At 53.4% G+C, this 15,564-nt stretch overlaps 6 protein-coding genes across 6 annotated transcripts; 5 read left to right on the top strand and 1 right to left on the bottom strand.

Annotated features, from left to right (window-relative positions):
• Positions 1-193: 193 nt before the first annotated feature.
• On the top strand, positions 194-2,011 carry QC763_212410 (uncharacterized protein; the record flags this gene model as incomplete). The annotated part of the gene is made up of 2 exons (XM_062910282.1): positions 194-287; positions 567-2,011. The coding sequence occupies 2 exons, from the start codon at positions 194-196 to the stop codon at positions 2,009-2,011; spliced, it is 1,539 nt and encodes a 512-aa protein (XP_062769183.1).
• Positions 2,012-4,052: 2,041 nt separating this feature from the next.
• QC763_212420 (uncharacterized protein) lies at positions 4,053-9,082 on the top strand. Its single transcript, XM_062910283.1, has 2 exons — positions 4,053-4,804; positions 4,859-9,082. Exons 1-2 carry the CDS (start codon positions 4,655-4,657, stop codon positions 7,313-7,315), a joined length of 2,607 nt encoding a protein of 868 aa, XP_062769184.1. The 5' UTR covers positions 4,053-4,654; the 3' UTR covers positions 7,316-9,082.
• NOP13 (Nucleolar protein 13) lies at positions 8,122-9,426 on the bottom strand (the record flags this gene model as incomplete). Its single annotated transcript, XM_062910284.1, has 1 exon — positions 8,122-9,426. One exon carries the CDS (start codon positions 9,424-9,426, stop codon positions 8,122-8,124), a length of 1,305 nt encoding a protein of 434 aa, XP_062769185.1.
• A 606-nt stretch (positions 9,427-10,032) lies between these two features.
• Positions 10,033-10,434, top strand: QC763_0043580 (uncharacterized protein; the record flags this gene model as incomplete). Its single annotated transcript, XM_062905661.1, is given in 3 exon segments — positions 10,033-10,146; positions 10,161-10,232; positions 10,357-10,434. The coding sequence occupies 3 exon segments, from the start codon at positions 10,033-10,035 to the stop codon at positions 10,432-10,434; spliced, it is 264 nt and encodes an 87-aa protein (XP_062769186.1).
• A 379-nt stretch (positions 10,435-10,813) lies between these two features.
• Positions 10,814-12,948, top strand: STS1 (Tethering factor for nuclear proteasome sts1; the record flags this gene model as incomplete). Its single annotated transcript, XM_062910285.1, has 2 exons — positions 10,814-10,892; positions 11,014-12,948. The coding sequence occupies 2 exons, from the start codon at positions 10,814-10,816 to the stop codon at positions 11,856-11,858; spliced, it is 924 nt and encodes a 307-aa protein (XP_062769187.1). The 3' UTR covers positions 11,859-12,948.
• A 412-nt stretch (positions 12,949-13,360) lies between these two features.
• On the top strand, positions 13,361-15,321 carry RAD52 (DNA repair protein rad52; the record flags this gene model as incomplete). The annotated part of the gene is made up of 4 exons (XM_062910286.1): positions 13,361-13,368; positions 13,454-14,151; positions 14,207-14,349; positions 14,377-15,321. The coding sequence occupies 4 exons, from the start codon at positions 13,361-13,363 to the stop codon at positions 15,319-15,321; spliced, it is 1,794 nt and encodes a 597-aa protein (XP_062769188.1).
• Between the last annotated feature and the right edge of the window lie 243 nt (positions 15,322-15,564).

Raw genomic sequence — 15,564 nt, forward strand, 5'->3', positions numbered from 1 at the left:
GCAATTTCAGGGGGGGAGCATTTCCGAGTCCACTTTTTGTGACGACACTTTGTCACTTTGTCACTTATACCACAACACACACTCCCTTTTTGGACTTGACGGTTCTTTGCACCTTGACAATTTACGCTCGGTTTTTTGGGGGGTTTTTTTTTTTTTTTTTTTTTTTTTTAACCAAAGACAAATTCTGGTTCAAATGGCTTCTAAGGCGAGCTCGAATTTGCCGTCGCCTCCTGGGGAGACTGCCAATGGCGGCAACAGGAGGTTGGGGATCACTGTGTTTTCGGGAGGTATGTTCAATTGTGGTTTTGAGTATTATGAAGAAAGGTCTTTGAGATTATGGTATCTTGTCAATGCCATCTCAGAGAGTAGCTGCCCCATAAGACTCGCTGTTTCCAAGGGGCGCGATGTATACATCTTATACATTTAGCTTGAGGTTCACTTACACATTCCCTAAAAAGCATTGCATAGACAGTTATACATATCAATCACCACTTACCACTGAGTTCGCACAACACTCGACCATCACTTACGACACCTACCTTGTACTATACTAACCCACCTCTCAGGCACAGCAGCCAACAACCTAGTCGACCTCTTCAACAGAATCGCCCGCCCATCATCCTCTTCCGGCACCCAGACCCCCACCTCCTCATCCGCCAGTAAGACTGGCTCCTCTGACGAAGTCAGCCGACAACGCCAGCTAAACTACATCATCCCCATCTCCGACAACGGCGGCTCATCCTCCGAACTCATCCGTTTTGTGGGAGGCCCCTCCGTAGGCGACATCCGCTCCCGCCTCGTCCGTCTCATCCCCACCACCCCCTCAAACCTCACCTCCTCCTCCAAAGAAACCTCCTCCCTCCGCAACCTGTTTGAACACCGCCTCTCGCCCGACCCCATCGCCGCGCGGGGTCAATGGGCCGATATCGTCGAGAGCCGCTCCCTACTATGGGCTTACATCCCCAACGAGAAAAAGGAGCTCATCCGTTCCGTGTTGAATATCCTGAATGCAGAAATCGTCAAGCGGGCAAGACCGCCGAATGTGTTCAACTTTGCCGGGGCGTCGGTGGGGAACATGTTCCTCACGGGAGCGAGGCTCTTGACGGGGAGTTTTGAGGCGGGGATTTACCTGCTGAGGATGATATGTGAGATTGGGGGGTGGGTGAGGGTGCTGCCGGCGGTGAACTCGAATCATACGCATCATATCAGTGCTGGGTGGGTTAACGGGGAGATGGGGGAGAGGGGGGTGTTGACCGGGCAGGTGGCTATTAGTCACCCTAGTGAGCCGACTAGCATTCCTGATGAGGGGTTGCCGCCGCATCATATGGGAGGAGGGGGGATGGGGAGGTTGTTGGAGGTTGATGATGATGAGGGGAATATGCCGGGCAGTTTGCCTGTTTTGCGGAGGCAGAATTTGAAGTTTAGCAAAGAAGAGGAGGAGGATTTACCGGGGGGACAGGGGACGAGGATCGAGAGGGTTTGGTATATCAATTTGTATGGGCATGAGATTATGCCAAAGGCTAACCCGGAGGTGGTGAGGGAGCTGAGGGAGGGGACCGAGGTGGTGGTGTATAGTGTGGGGAGTTTGTACACGAGCATTGTGCCGAGTTTGATATTGAGGGAGGTGGGGGAGGCGATTGAGAAGGTTGGGGGGATTAGGAAGAAGGTGTTGATTTTGAATAGCAAGTTGGACAGGGAGACGAGGGGGATGGATGCGAGTGGGTTTATCAAGGCGATTTGGAGGGCTTGTGTGGAGAGTCGGAGGCCGGAGGATGTGGAATTGTTGGAGTGGAGGAGGGTGGTGACGCATTTGGTGTTTATTGATCCGGAGATGGTGGAGGAGAGGGAGATGAGGAAGCATATGCCACAGGTTGATGTGGAATTTCTGGAAAAGCTGGGGATTCACTGTGCTCCGGTTCAGGGGAGGGCAGTGGGAGAGGGTAAGGCGAGGATGATGAGGTATGATGAGGAGGAGTTGAGAGAGACGTTGGAGAGGATTATCGATATGTGAGCTGTGAAAGAGGCCTCGCAATGGGCAAGTATTTTCTCAAGCGGTTATCTCTTTTGGAGGCACAACAGCCTGTAACGTGTACAGCGGTGTTTCTTCATGGAATAGATTAGAGCGTTGATGTTGTACAAAGGTGGTCTGAGATACATATATACATATAAATTACACAAACTACTCTGGCCAGGTCGTGTTGGTCTCGGAAAGTTACCTGACTGTGATCGCGGGAGATGTGCATGCAGAAACGCCCAGGCTTGCCCTCCGCCTTGCTTTTACGTGGTGGGGGAAGGCCTCGTGGCATACCGCCAGGCCTTGACCGAGTCGGCATCAAATCAAATCCAGATGACTAAAACGCCTGAGAGGGGCAACACAGCATCTGCGCCTCTGGCTAGCTGTTCATGTTGCGGCAACCCAAATAAAACACGAATAAATAACAGGATCTGGAATTTCAGGACACCGAGATCGGAACATTCTTCCCTGAATGATGTTCACTCGGTGGGAAATCAGTTTCGGCTGGTATATATCAGCCTCCTGTTTCTGCCTCCAACAGCACTTGAGAATGGGAAATGGAAATCTTTTCACAAACAAAACAGCTCGGTCTACGAGAGGAGATACGAATAGCCAGACCGTCCGGGGGATGCCCCACCGTCTGAAAGCGAGTTTCGGGTCAGATGATTGGTAACGGGAGCACAAGGCAGCTTGACTTGATATATACGACTCTGATGAGCTGTACACCGTCCTGCGCGGACCATGGGGCCTGTACCACTTACAGCCTGATCTCTTCATGCAGCCAGCATCCAGCCCGGTCTGGAATGCTTGAAACGTATGCGAGAAGTTAAGGGCGTGACAGAGGGGATCAGCCTCTCAGAGTAGGGATGCGAATTGGAGAAGGCATGGAAAAGGCAAGACGTCGTCGGCCCTTTAAAACAGGTCGACGTAATCCTTGCCGCCGCTCACCATCAGGTGGCCCCTTGCAAGACTTGCTCGAGCTGTCAGTGGCCAATAGAGGCTCGTGATCAGATGCAAAGTGCATTTCCAGTGCATCTCCAAAAGAGGTGCGTGGTAGGCTCCGAGTCGATCTGACGGGATGGGAAAGTGGGGAGCTTAACGTGCTGCATGGGACTGGGGCGTTTTTCCGCTTGGCTGGGGGCGGGTCCTGATTTGCCCCACCTAGGCCGCCCAGCACAGCAACCAACGCAACTCCACGTGAGGGGTCAGCTCCCACGGTGCCGCCCAGATAGGCTTTCGAGGTTCCATTTTCCTTATCGCGCTCTAACAATGCTGCGGTATCGCGGGGATAACTCCCATGGGCCCATTCTGACCCCCATTTGACATGGACCGGACCGTGTTTGCCTGCTTTCCGAGTGCGTCAACAAAGTGTCGTCCTGTCCCCACAGAACTGCATGAGATATAAGAGCCATCATCCCGACACTCGCGCCCCGTCATCGTCGTCATCACCGCCATCCGCCAGCCAGCAGCCTCCACCCCTCAATCATCAACCAGCATATTCGACAGCCTTCTCAGATAGCTGACATATCGAAGTGGAATTATTCAATCTAATCCAAGGCAAGTGGTAACAGCCTTGAGTGGCTCCCATACCCGCGCCCAGATCACTCCACAAAGAGCCAACAGCCTGTCCCAGACAAAGAAGGGTGACGACACGACGGCCACCTGACAAACAATTGGTTTGACCGGACTACCATTGTGGGTTTGGTCTGCGCAGAACATAGGCAGCCCCAAAGGACGAGTCCCAGAGCCGTCAGATCACTCTGCTGTAAATACCGGCATGTTGTTAGCGGGCACGGTCTCTTGATGCACCCCAGTGTTTGGGCCAACTTTATCCATAAATAACACAGGAGAAGTATCGCTGACCGCCTCCTGTTAGTCGTCCCGAAGGTCTCGCCCATTTGACCGCCCAAGCGCCAGCTGTTCGCCTCTTTACGACGGCCGTTTGCCTCCTGGAATTGCGAGGCGCCCCATCTGCCTAGATAGCTAGCCTACCAACCACCAGGTACTTCATACCTACCTTTGTTGGGCAACACCACCCCCTCCGTCCAATCCCCCCCAGCTTTCACTTGACTTCCTTACCTTACTGCCTGAGGCCCGTCTGTCTGTGGTCATTGCGTCGCTCCCCTCCAAAGCTTCCGACCGACCATCCCATTTTGTCCCCATCTCCCCCCCTTCCTTCCTTCCTTCCATCCATCCTCGCAAGGGCATCCAGCTCTTTCAATCACCGGCCTCGACTTTCAACACTCAGTCCCCGCCGCTTACAATTGTACACCACAGCATACAAGTAATCCCCGATCTTCCGGACCGATACCTCCCAGTTGGACATCCAGTCCTGCCTCCCCAGACTTTGTCCGCTACAATCGGATCATCAAGGGAGGGCAATCATTACGACACCTGTCTTGCTCACGAGCAGCATTTTAGGTCGTGAGTCGCTCCCGCTCTTTGGCTTTTGACACATGCAACCAACACCCCCGCCTCACGTCCAGTCAGCATGTGGTCTGTGCCGCTGGGACAGCCTCTCCGCTCTTTCTCTCACCTGCCCATCATTTCGACCATCAACACCGCCATCCACAACATTGCTGTTTCTTCAAAAGCATCAGTTTTCATCGCTTGCTAACTGATATCTGCCCCCAGGCAATCATGTCCGCCGCCACTATGGCCCCTAACACGGCGGCAGCTCCTCAGGTCACGCCAGCTACTCTTGTCACCCTCAAAGTCAGCTATCATGGCTCAACCCGCCGATTCAAGCTCCCTCTGCGGGAAATGGTTCCTGCGTTTCTGGAAAACAGGGTGAGTTTGGCCGTCGCTCGACTTGACAACGATGATACTGATGGTTTTGGATAGATCCGAGGAGTTCTGAACATTCGCCCCGATGCCGATGTTGTGTTTGAGAGATACTCCGACTCTGCCACCTCTTACGTAGTGCTCGACAAGGCCAACACCTCAGTATACAAGCAGCTCTACCGTGCTGCTAAAGCTAAGCAGAAGCTCAGGCTTCGTGTGACAGTGAAGGAGACGCCAGCACAAGCATCCCTCGATTCGCTCATTCAAGCTGCCGAGCCCGCTGAAACCCCCGTGGAGAAGATTACCGAAGAGCCTGTCGAAAAGCCAACTCTGCCGATTCCGAAAGAGTTGATTGAGGCCAGAATTGCCGAAGCCAAGGCTGCCGTGGCCGTCAGGGAAGGACCTAAGCCTGCTTCGGTGGCCGATGAGGTTGAGGAAGAAGCAGTCTCGAGCCCTGCCGAAAATTCCGAGGAGATCGAGCAACCTACACCCGTCGAGCCAGTCCAACCTCTGAAGATCCCAGACGCCGTCCTCGCTGATTACGAAATGGCCATTTTGAAGTTGGAGCAACAGAGTCAGGCACGTTTCGCTGCCGAGATGAACCTCGTGCCCCCTGCTATCAGGTCAAACTATGCTGTCTGCTGTAACAGCTGCGACAAGAATGTTCCTGACATGCATTATCACTGCTCAAAGTGCGACGGCGGCGATTTCGATCTCTGCCCAGGGTGTGTGGATCAAGGTGTCGCTTGCTATGGCGCTGACCACTGGTTGATCAAGCGGTTCATCAAGAACGGCGTTATCATCAGCAGCACCACCGAGACGCTGCCTCCCAAGCAGGTCAAGCAAGCAGCTCCTCCCTCCCCTCCATTTCCCCCAAGCCCTGCGGCCGAGAAGCCATCCACCCCCTCAGCTTCAGAGCGCATCATTCCCATTTTCAACGGCCTCGCCTACTCCAGCATGCGCACTTGCAACTGCTGCGTCCGGGAGCTCCCCGAGGTGGACTTTGTCCACTGCTCGACCTGCGAGGATTATGACCTTTGCCGAAGTTGTTTCGCCAAGAACACCCATGGTCACCACCCCAAGCACACCTTCGTTGCCGCTGTTGAGGGCACACGCTTGGAGCCTGATGTGGCTCGCCGTCTTGGTGCTGGCCGTGGCCAAAAGCACAATGCCATTTGCGACGGTTGCGATACTAACATTCGCGGCATCCGTCACAAGTGCCTGAACTGTCCTGACTGGGATTATTGCAGCGAGTGTATGGCGAACGCCTCTTTTATTCACCCCGGTCATCGGTTCGTGCCCATCTACGAGCCACTCGAGTACGCCGGTATTTCCGACTTGTTCGCCCGCCCTACTCACCAGGGTATCTGCTGCGACGGCCCCCTCTGCTCAGTTAACCGCAACAATTACACCTACATCACGGGAGACCGTTACAAGTGCGCTGTTTGCAATGATACCGACTTTTGCGAGGCTTGCGAAGCCAGCCCTGCCAACACCCACAACAAAACTCATCCTCTCATCAAGTTCAAGACGCCCGTTAGACACGTCAGCGTCACCACCACAGGAGAAAATGAGAACGGCCGTGCCATCCCTACCATGGGAGATCGCCGTCCTCGTGTGACCACTTCTCGAGCCACCGAGACTGTCAACGCACCTGTGCTGTCGTCTTCCAACGTGCAGACTGTCATTGACGTGAAGCCCGTGGAGCACGATATCAACAAGGAGGTGGAGAAGAAGCCTGCTGAGAAGGTCGAGATCAAGACTGAAACGACCGAGGTGAGGCCTGTGGAGCAGGTTGCTCCTGCCGCTCCAGCTGAGCTCGTCGCCGTGTTCGTCAAGGACACCGTTGCTGATGGCACCGTCATGGAGCCCAACCACGTCTTTGAGCAGACCTGGATTCTTCGCAACGAGGGCAAGACAGCGTGGCCCGCTGGCTGCTCTGTCATGTTTGTTGGCGGCGACTATATGGGTCATGTTGACTCGACTCACCCGGCAGCTACCCAGGACCTCCGTGCGTCCAACGTCTCGACTGTCTGCTATTCCCCCATCCTTCCAGGAGAGGAATTCCCCTTCACCGTCTTGCTCAGAACTCCTCTGCGCACCGGTAGAATTGTTTCCAACTGGCGTTTGACCACTCCCGATGGTCTCAAGTTCGGCCATCGCCTATGGTGCGACGTCAAGGTCGAGCACCCCAAGTCGGTCGCTCCTGTTGTTTCCGAGCAAGTGAAGGAGGAGCGCGAGGTCGTCGCCAAGCCCGAGCCTGCGCTTGCACCCAAGGAAGAGGTTCAGCTTCACCAGAGCCAGATGATCTTCCCCAAGCTTGAGAAGGAATCGCCCGTCTCCAGCTTGCACGAGGATGACAAGTCTGAGTCGGCGGTTACGTACGAGCAGTACGAAGACTGCGAGGATGATGACTGGGATGCTGCCGAGTCGGAGGAGGGATTCATGACCGACGAAGAATACGACATCCTCGATGCTTCCGACGAGGAATACTCCGAGGCTCATTCTCGCAAATAAGTATTCAGCAACAGTATCTCGATGGATCATGACATGAACTCCTGTCGCCCGGCTGGACCCGCGAACACCACCCCGTGGTTTCTTAGGTAAACATGGTGGGATGTACACGAAATACTGTATATCACGGGACAATGTGCGAACGCTGGTACACGGTGAGCAGCTAGGCACATGCCACTAGGCGCTGTATGGTGGAATAAGTTGGCCGGTCTATTTTGGGTTGATTTTGGTTTGCGGTTGGTTGGATGGCTATTCATTCTTTGCTGAGGAACTCAAAACAACCTTGATTAGGATTGCGGCTCGGTCAGGAGCACCAAAACAAACCAGGCGGTCAACTCTTCTGGTTCGCACTGGCAGTTTTGAGGTGATCTCTTCCACCATTTTGCAAAGTGCGTGGGGCGAAACAGAATCTAGGAGCCCAACACGGGCAAAAAGGGGTGATATCATCATTCAGGGCTTGTCTGCCTTGTTTTTTCCTTGTCTTTTTTCTACTTTTACATTTACTTTTACCGAAGATAACGTGGTTATGGGTTGAAATTAAGTCTCCTCTTTATTTTGCTTTGTCAAGTGCAACCTTTCGGGTCAGGCAGCTCAATTTCAGATTGTTATTCTCAGTTTTCACGATAAGTCACTCCGCGGTTAGGGAAAGGTTAGCGAATAGGAACAAATGAACCAATCATGACGAAGTCTTCGTCCGCTTCTTGTGTTGACTGTGGTTTTGAACACACACATGGGTATACTATCTATTAGATATGAAAATCTTCCAATCCCAACCTGATTATTACATTCCTAGAAGGAAAGGTTGCATTCTACTCGAAAGTGGTCTTCTTGCCCGCCGGCGCAACAACCGCACCAGTAAGCCTAGCCACGTTGATATCCTGGTGGAACTTGGCCCCCTTGGCCTCCATCCTCCTCTCCTTCATCGGCACCCACACCTTCTTCTCCTTGACCTCTGCAACACCTTCACCACCAGCACCATTCTGCTCCCTCCTTTGGGCAGCGCCCTTCCCTCTGAACCTCTTTTGGTATCTCGTCTGGTCGTCCTCCGCCAGCTCAATCTTGAGCGTCCTGCCCAACAGCTGATTAACCCACCATTTCCTCGTCTTGACTCTGGGTTCCTCTTTTGGCACAGCCTTCTTTTTTGGCTTCTCCTCTTTCTCCTCATCATTGCCATCCTTTTCCTCCGCTTGCTTCTCCGTGCCGTCGTCGGCCTTGTCCTCCTCCTTCTCATCCACATCCATAAAATCCTCCACCGTGTCGATCGTCTCCTTGACCTTGACAAACCCCTTTACCGCCCACTGCGCCGCGTCCGCAGTCTCAAAATTCACCCACCCGTATCCCTTGCACTTGCCCGTATCCTCAAACGTAGCCACCTTCACCCATCTGATCGGCCCACACTTGTGGAAGTGTTCCCTCAGATCATCCTCCGTTACCTGGAAGGATAGATTCCCCACAAAGACCTTGGTTGATGTGCTCGCTGGAGTGGCGGTGGTAGCAGCGGTAGATGACTTAGCCCCATTCGTGAGGTCAACAGGCGCGGGCTCTTCCTTCTTTTCTGGACGGCCCTCGAAAGACTTGGCGTCTTTGATGAGGACTTTGCGGCGGTACCATTCCGTTTCTGAGAGGGCAATGGCCGCGACGTTGGCTTCAAAGGTGGCGAAATCGACGTAGGCAAAGCCGCGGTTTTCGGTGGGGTTTTTCGGACCGGCGCCGGGGGCCGAGGTGGGTTTGGCGGTGGGGAGATGGACGCGGGTGATGTCGTCCAAAGTGATGGTGCCGCCCGAGTTGTCGACGAACCACTGTTTGAGTTCTGGCTTTGTGACTGTGAAGCGGAGGTTGCCGATCCAGATGCCGTAGGGGGAGCGTTCTTTCTTTTCCTTTTTGGTCTTATCGGTCTTGGGGGTGTCGGAGTCAGAGTTGGAGCCCTCGTCGACAGATTTGGGCTTTGCCGGAAGGGATTTGCCCTTTTTGAGAAGACGTTTGGCCTTTTTGGAGGGGGGTTCGGGGAGGTTGACGTCGACTTCGATTTCGGTGAGGTCGGTCTTGCGCTTTTTGGAGGTCTTGTCTTTCTTGACCTCGGGAGAGGAGGGTGGAGAGGATGAATCGGATGCCATTGTTATTGTGGTGGCAGTGGGAGAAAATGGGTTGTCTGGGATGGTCGAGGTTAGGACCGGTGATGTTCTCCAGTGCGCAAGCAGGCAAGATGGGAATTTTTGGGCAGTGTTGGAAATTTTACTTCAGCGATAAGCGATAAGGAAACAAACATCCATCGATTGCGGGGGGCTCGGCAGGTAGCCGCACTTCCACCGACTGCTCCACACCCCGCTAGATCGCAGTTCAGCTTCAATGACGGCACCGGCCAGGTACACACAGACGACGGTCGCTGAGCTAATTTGTCTCGTGTAACCAGTCGGTTTGGTTGTACGGTAAGCCCTCGAGGAAGCTACAGTATATCACTCGTATAGAATAGAGCACTAGGGGTTATAGAATCACGAGTTTGACACAGCAACACAACAAGACTGGATCTTAATACATGCACATTTGCGCCGATGGAGTACACGACCAATGGATGACCCTCAAACACCGAGGTTGTCCCGCGGCCACACGCATTGTCAGGTAACAAACATGTCGGGTAGGTACCTGAGGTATGCGATAAAATAGGGATATGGTATTCGTCATCAGGCGGTCATGGGGGAGGGTGTTTTGCGCCGCTCCCAAACATGCACCTCCTGAAGCTTCCGAAGAATGTAAGGGGCGGTTGCCAATCTTCTTCTTATGGCCTTCATGTAGAGCCCATGGATCTTGGATCTGGAAACTGGTCTCGTGGGGCTGAAGTCAGTTCTTCCAGCCGTCTGTGACGGGCAACAAGCAAGCTAGATCCAAAGCTGGTGGATCCATTGGTACCCGATCCGTTGCTAAGGTAAAGATCCCATTAAAACTCACGTGCTATTAATGGGGGTAGCTTGGCAGAGAACAAATGCAACAACAACAGGAACCCTTTCACGTTAGACCGCTTTTGTACCTCTGGCTAAAGAAAGACGCAGATGCAACAAGCACTGCGTGCGCTGTTCCCTGAAAGACTGCATATGTGTGGAAGGCAGGAGACTGCCTCTTTGGGCTAGCACAGGCCCATCGCCAGCAAACCAGCAGCGGGCAAATTCCTCGTCGGCTCTCCACTCCGGCGCAGCCCTTGCTCCCCTAAACTTCCTTTGACCACCTCACACTTCACTTCCTGACTGGTCCGACCCAAGCCTGTGAGCCGGGGTCGCCTGGATGCTCTCTGGTCACTCTCCGCCGCACCTCCCTCAATTTTCCCATCCCACTCCACACAGACCGCCGCCTCTCATCTTCCTCCAATTCACCATCTGACATCTGGCAATCGGCGAGTCGTCCGCTCTGCTGCGCTGTCGACCAAACCCAACCAGACAAACCCTCGCAATCCACAAACCCGACGTCGCTAAGCTGCAGAGGGACCTGCTTTGCTGCACCCGCAACCGCACAATGAACGCTGTGTTGTCACCGCAACCACCGATTTTCCCTCATCAGCACGAAACCACCCGGATCTCGCCCTCTCGATCCAGTACGTTTGAGTCCTCCCCTCCCTGCTTTGAGCCCGCCGTCCATGATGATGCACACACGCAAGCGGATCTTCCGCAGCCCAGCAACTGGTCTCCAGGTCCAATTTACTGACCCTTTCTCAGTGTCACCATATAACAACATGGCATCCAGAAAGAGGAAGGCCGACGACGATAACGACGACATGTCGGTCTCGCCCCTGAGCTCGCCAGCCCTTCCATCCAGACCGATTGTCAGGCCGTCAAAAAAGATCCGACAAGCCAACGACGACGTAGCTGCCCGCCCGCTGTCACTTCCCCGTCTTCTCGAAACTCTCACCAACGACCAGCTCCGAACAGTCCTCCAAACCATCTGCGAACGACACCCCGATATTGGGCACGAGGTGGTCACTAGCGCGCCACGACCGACCGTCGCCTGTGCGCTCGATATCTTGGCCGGGTACCAGGAGAAGCTACACGATGCAACTCCACTTGGCCATACAAACTCCGACTATGCCTATTTCCGAGTGAAGCAACAGCTGGGCGCCCTCCTCGATGCCATTTCCGATTTCACGTCACAATTCCTCCCGCCGTTGGAGCAGCAGACAAACATATCATTGCAGTTTTTGGACGGTGTCACCAAAATCATTCACGAACTCCCCGACTGGGAAAACCAATCACATCGCCACCACAAGGATGCTGCGTACGATGAGATTTCGGCGGCATGGGCACTTGTCATCACGGAAGCTTCAAAAAGGGGCGGAGGTTTTATCGTTCATACCGGAGGCTGGGACCAGAGGCTAGTAAAGCACAATCAACAGTCAGGAGGCAAAATGGGACAGGCCATCAACGCCTTGGCGGTGGAAGTCGGATGGCAAGGACAGAACCCGATTACCGACACACCGGCTCCGTCAGGGAGGGACCCTAATTCGATCTTGAACCAGCTTATTAACGGTGCATACGGTTCACCCGTCCGTGTTGGACCTTGGTAAATAGCAACAATCTAGGTTGCTACTTCACCGGTCCTTACATTTAAAGAAGGGGCGTAAATCTTTGTGACGAAATGCCTTTGCGACAATTTTCTTTACTAGCTATTTCCACTCTCGGGAAACGAAGGATTCAGGGGCGACAAGGGCATAGACTTTGGGGTGCTGGTCATGGGGCGAGGGGTTCTGGCTTTTTTATTATTTTTCTTTTTCTTTTGTTTGTTTACGCACACACACTCGGCGTTTTGCTGTTATACTCCTTTATTATCGATATCCAGACAACAAGATTTTTCCTTTTCCTTACTCATCACCATGTACAGGGCAGGACGCAAGCAGCACCGATAAGGGTTTATTCATAGCTTTGAGCCATGGGAAACCTGCTTGCTGAGTTCTTTTCTTTTGTATTTAAGTATCCTTCTTATGTCTTTCGGTGTCTTTGGCTTGGAGTTATTGTTTGAGGGGAGGGTATGTACCGTGGCGTGGGTACAATGGGTGGATGGGAAGCAGCTCAGAAACTTTGTACGAAAACTGATGTTGCTTTGTTGTCTTTGCAGCCCCTTGCTTCTGGTGATTGTGGGCTGTGGTGTATGCAGAAGTACTTTTCTCCAGGCTGCTTCAATTTCATGGCGGTGGATCTGTTGATGTGGATTTGTTTTACCTTCAATGTCTGGTTTGGTCTCTCTCTGTGTGGGACTGGTCATGGTGGACATGAGTGGTGGTCGGCATGCTGACCGACCAAGAAGGGATGGTCTGGAGTCTTGCTTTACATATATATATCTAAATAGAACATATCTGTTTAGTTTCGTTTAGTGAGTTGTGGTGATCAATATAGTGATTCCTTATGGGGATATGACGGTTCAGACGGTTGGTTTGGGGAGTTTGAAACACGACTCCTGATATACGGATGGAGAGAGAAACAGAGGATGGAAAATAACTCAAAACTTGGCTGGCTGTGTGTTTCAGTTGTAGGGGTATTAGGGGATCAACGGATAGAAGGTTACTGGCTATGCTATGGAGGGTCTTTACCCGGGTCAGAGCTTGTGGGTGTTGAAACAAGATGTAAACCATCATGTTGTCAATAGAAAGTCACCAACTGCTTTGGTTGAAAGTATCAAATAGGTTCTGAAAGATAGTAAGCCGCCCCATCCCAACTAATTTCTGTGGCTTATCTTCCCATTGCTTGCAGTGAACAAGGTCTGAGATATCAGTACCTCGGGGGTTGTTCATTGAGGGGCACCAGCCAGGCAGTGGTGAGCCCCACGTGACAGCCTGTAGACTACGCGAATGCTCCACAAGGCTGCCTGGACCCACCCTCATCATTCCCCACGAGAACACAGTGCAAGCACGCGTCTGTTGCCTGCGCGCCGCCTGGAAGACGCCAAAAGGTTCCGCCAATTCCCACCACCGCCGAGCACACAAATTGGTCCTTCTCAGGAACAAACTCCTTCTTCGCATCGAACTTCCCAATTCCAGTTCATGCGATAGGAGGTTTCCTCGACTCAGCCAAAATGCCTGCGTATGTTGTTATTCTTGATCCGCATAACGCGTCTGAATGACCTGCACCTTGACGGCCAAGATTGACTAACAACTTGTACTCTCAGTCCCGGCGACCAGCACACGAGCATTGTCAACCCTTTCGAGGACCAGAAGCCCGTGATCAATGAGTTTACAGCTCAGCAAATAGCTACTCTCCAAAGCCGGCTCGACAAGCAACTGGGTCCCGAGTACCTCTCCGTCCGCGCAGGCCCCGGCGGTTCAAAGCTCCACTACATCACCGCCGAAAAGGTCATTTCCCTCGCCAACGAAATCTTTGGCTTCAATGGGTGGTCGTCCAGCATTCAGAACTTTCAGATCGACTTTGTCGACGAGGATCCCAAGACCTTGAAAGTAAGCCTCGGGCTTTCGGTCATTGTACGAGTGACGCTCCGCGATGGGACCTACCATGAGGACTTGGGATATGGTCACATCGAGAACTGCAGAGGAAAGGCGGCTGCGTTTGAGAAGGCAAAGAAGGAGGGGACGACTGATGCGCTCAAGCGGGCGTTGAGGCACTTTGGCAATGTGTTGGGGAACTGCATCTACGACAAGGAGTACCTGAAGAAAATCGGGAGTATAAGGGCGGCCCCGACAAAACTCAACCAAGACAACTTACATAGACACCCGGACTTTGTGAAGTCGACGACTGGGCCGGTTGCCGCACAAGCTGCTGCTCCTCCACAACCTCAGCCTGCCGCACCGGCGCCCGCACCCGCAGCAGCCCCAGCTCCCGCTCCGGCCGCCGCACCGGTGATTCCATCTTGTTAGTAGCTATCCCGTCTCGAAAGCTACTGTTGATCTGTGCTGACATGAACTAGCGGTTTCCGCCGAGTCGTTTGAGGATTTTCTTGGTGAGCTCGATGAGGCCGACTTTATGATTAGTGAAGAGGGTCACCCAGACGAGGTTCTTATCACCAACTCAGCATCCGATACAAGTACTGTTAGTGTCAGCGATAAGTCAGTAAGTAATGGCAGCACCGGGAATCAGATGCAACCTCCAACAGCGAGGCCCCTTGCGAGAACTGGATCTGCTGGCACCAGTCAGTTCTCTCGGCCTCAACAGCAACCGCAGACCCCTAATCCGATGTCACGGACAAACGCCTTCGTTGGAGCGGGTACCCAGATGAACAGCAACAACAATAATGGTCCACGGCCATCGACAGGGCAGTTCACCTCCGGGAACCAGTTCAACCAGAACCGGCCTTCCATCCAACAGAACAACAACTACAACCAACCACCTCGACCTCCTGTGGCCCAAAATGGTGCTTCCCAGACCAACGGTCAGAACAACAACACTGCCAACGGCAGTAACAACAACTACTACAACAACAACAACAACAACAACAACAACAGCAACAACAACAACAACGCCGCTCCAGCTGTGGCCCCAGCGGAGGTTGGTTTCTTCTCGGCTCGGGCAGTGAAAGACATACCGGAAGACGCCCTCGTCGCTGGCCAGGTTACTCCCTTCAAGGCAGGAATGGGCTTCAACCCCCGTGCCGAAAGCCCTTCGATTCGCAAGACCCCCGGCATCGACCACAGCACATCCAAGCCCCTGTCAAGAAGCGGGCAGCATGTTCCCCCAGCCAAGACGACCGAAACCAAACCAGCTAGCGGCCCTGTACCACGACCAGGAGGCACGGGTGTTGTCCCATATCAACGTCCCAGCATCGCCGGAGTAACGAACCCTCAGTTAGACTCTACAAGACGGATCGGGGTACCTGGTTCAGGACCGGGTAGCCCGCTAGCGAACAGGAACCAGTACCGGCCGCCTACGATCAAGAGACCTGCCCCTGATGCCGGGAATGGGAATGGGCAACAGCAAAATGGCACGAGGGAGCCGTTAGCGGATGGGAATAAGAACGCGCCGATTGGGCAGCAGGCGAATGGGGGGTTTCCGGGGCCAGAGGCCAAGAGGCCGAGGGTTGCTTAGTTTTTGTTATTTTTTCATGATTTGAGACGAACCGGGGTTGGTCATCGGTTAGAGTGGGGAGCCGGGTTTGCTGTTTCTATTGCTTGTATCGTTGCTTTATACTTGCGGTGTCTTTCCTGGGAGGTATAAAACGCATCGTCATGGATGGGATGGGATTGGGTGTCATGAGCGGGCGTTTGGGACATGGGAGGGTCGGTTCTGCACGTGTTATGAGGCACAAATAGGAAGGGAGTAGTTACACAT

The sequence above is a fragment of the Podospora pseudopauciseta genome, assembly GCF_035222475.1.
Source record: "Podospora pseudopauciseta strain CBS 411.78 chromosome 2 map unlocalized CBS411.78m_2, whole genome shotgun sequence".
Lineage (NCBI taxonomy): Eukaryota > Fungi > Ascomycota > Sordariomycetes > Sordariales > Podosporaceae > Podospora > Podospora pseudopauciseta.

Coding starts and splice junctions, on each gene's coding strand:
- QC763_212420 (XM_062910283.1), top strand. CDS start 4,655: ATGTCCGCCGCCACTATGGCCCCTAACACGGCGGCAGCTCCTCAGGTC. Junction 4,805..4,858: donor CTGCGTTTCTGGAAAACAGG/GTGAGTTTGGCC, acceptor GGTTTTGGATAG/ATCCGAGGAGTTCTGAACAT.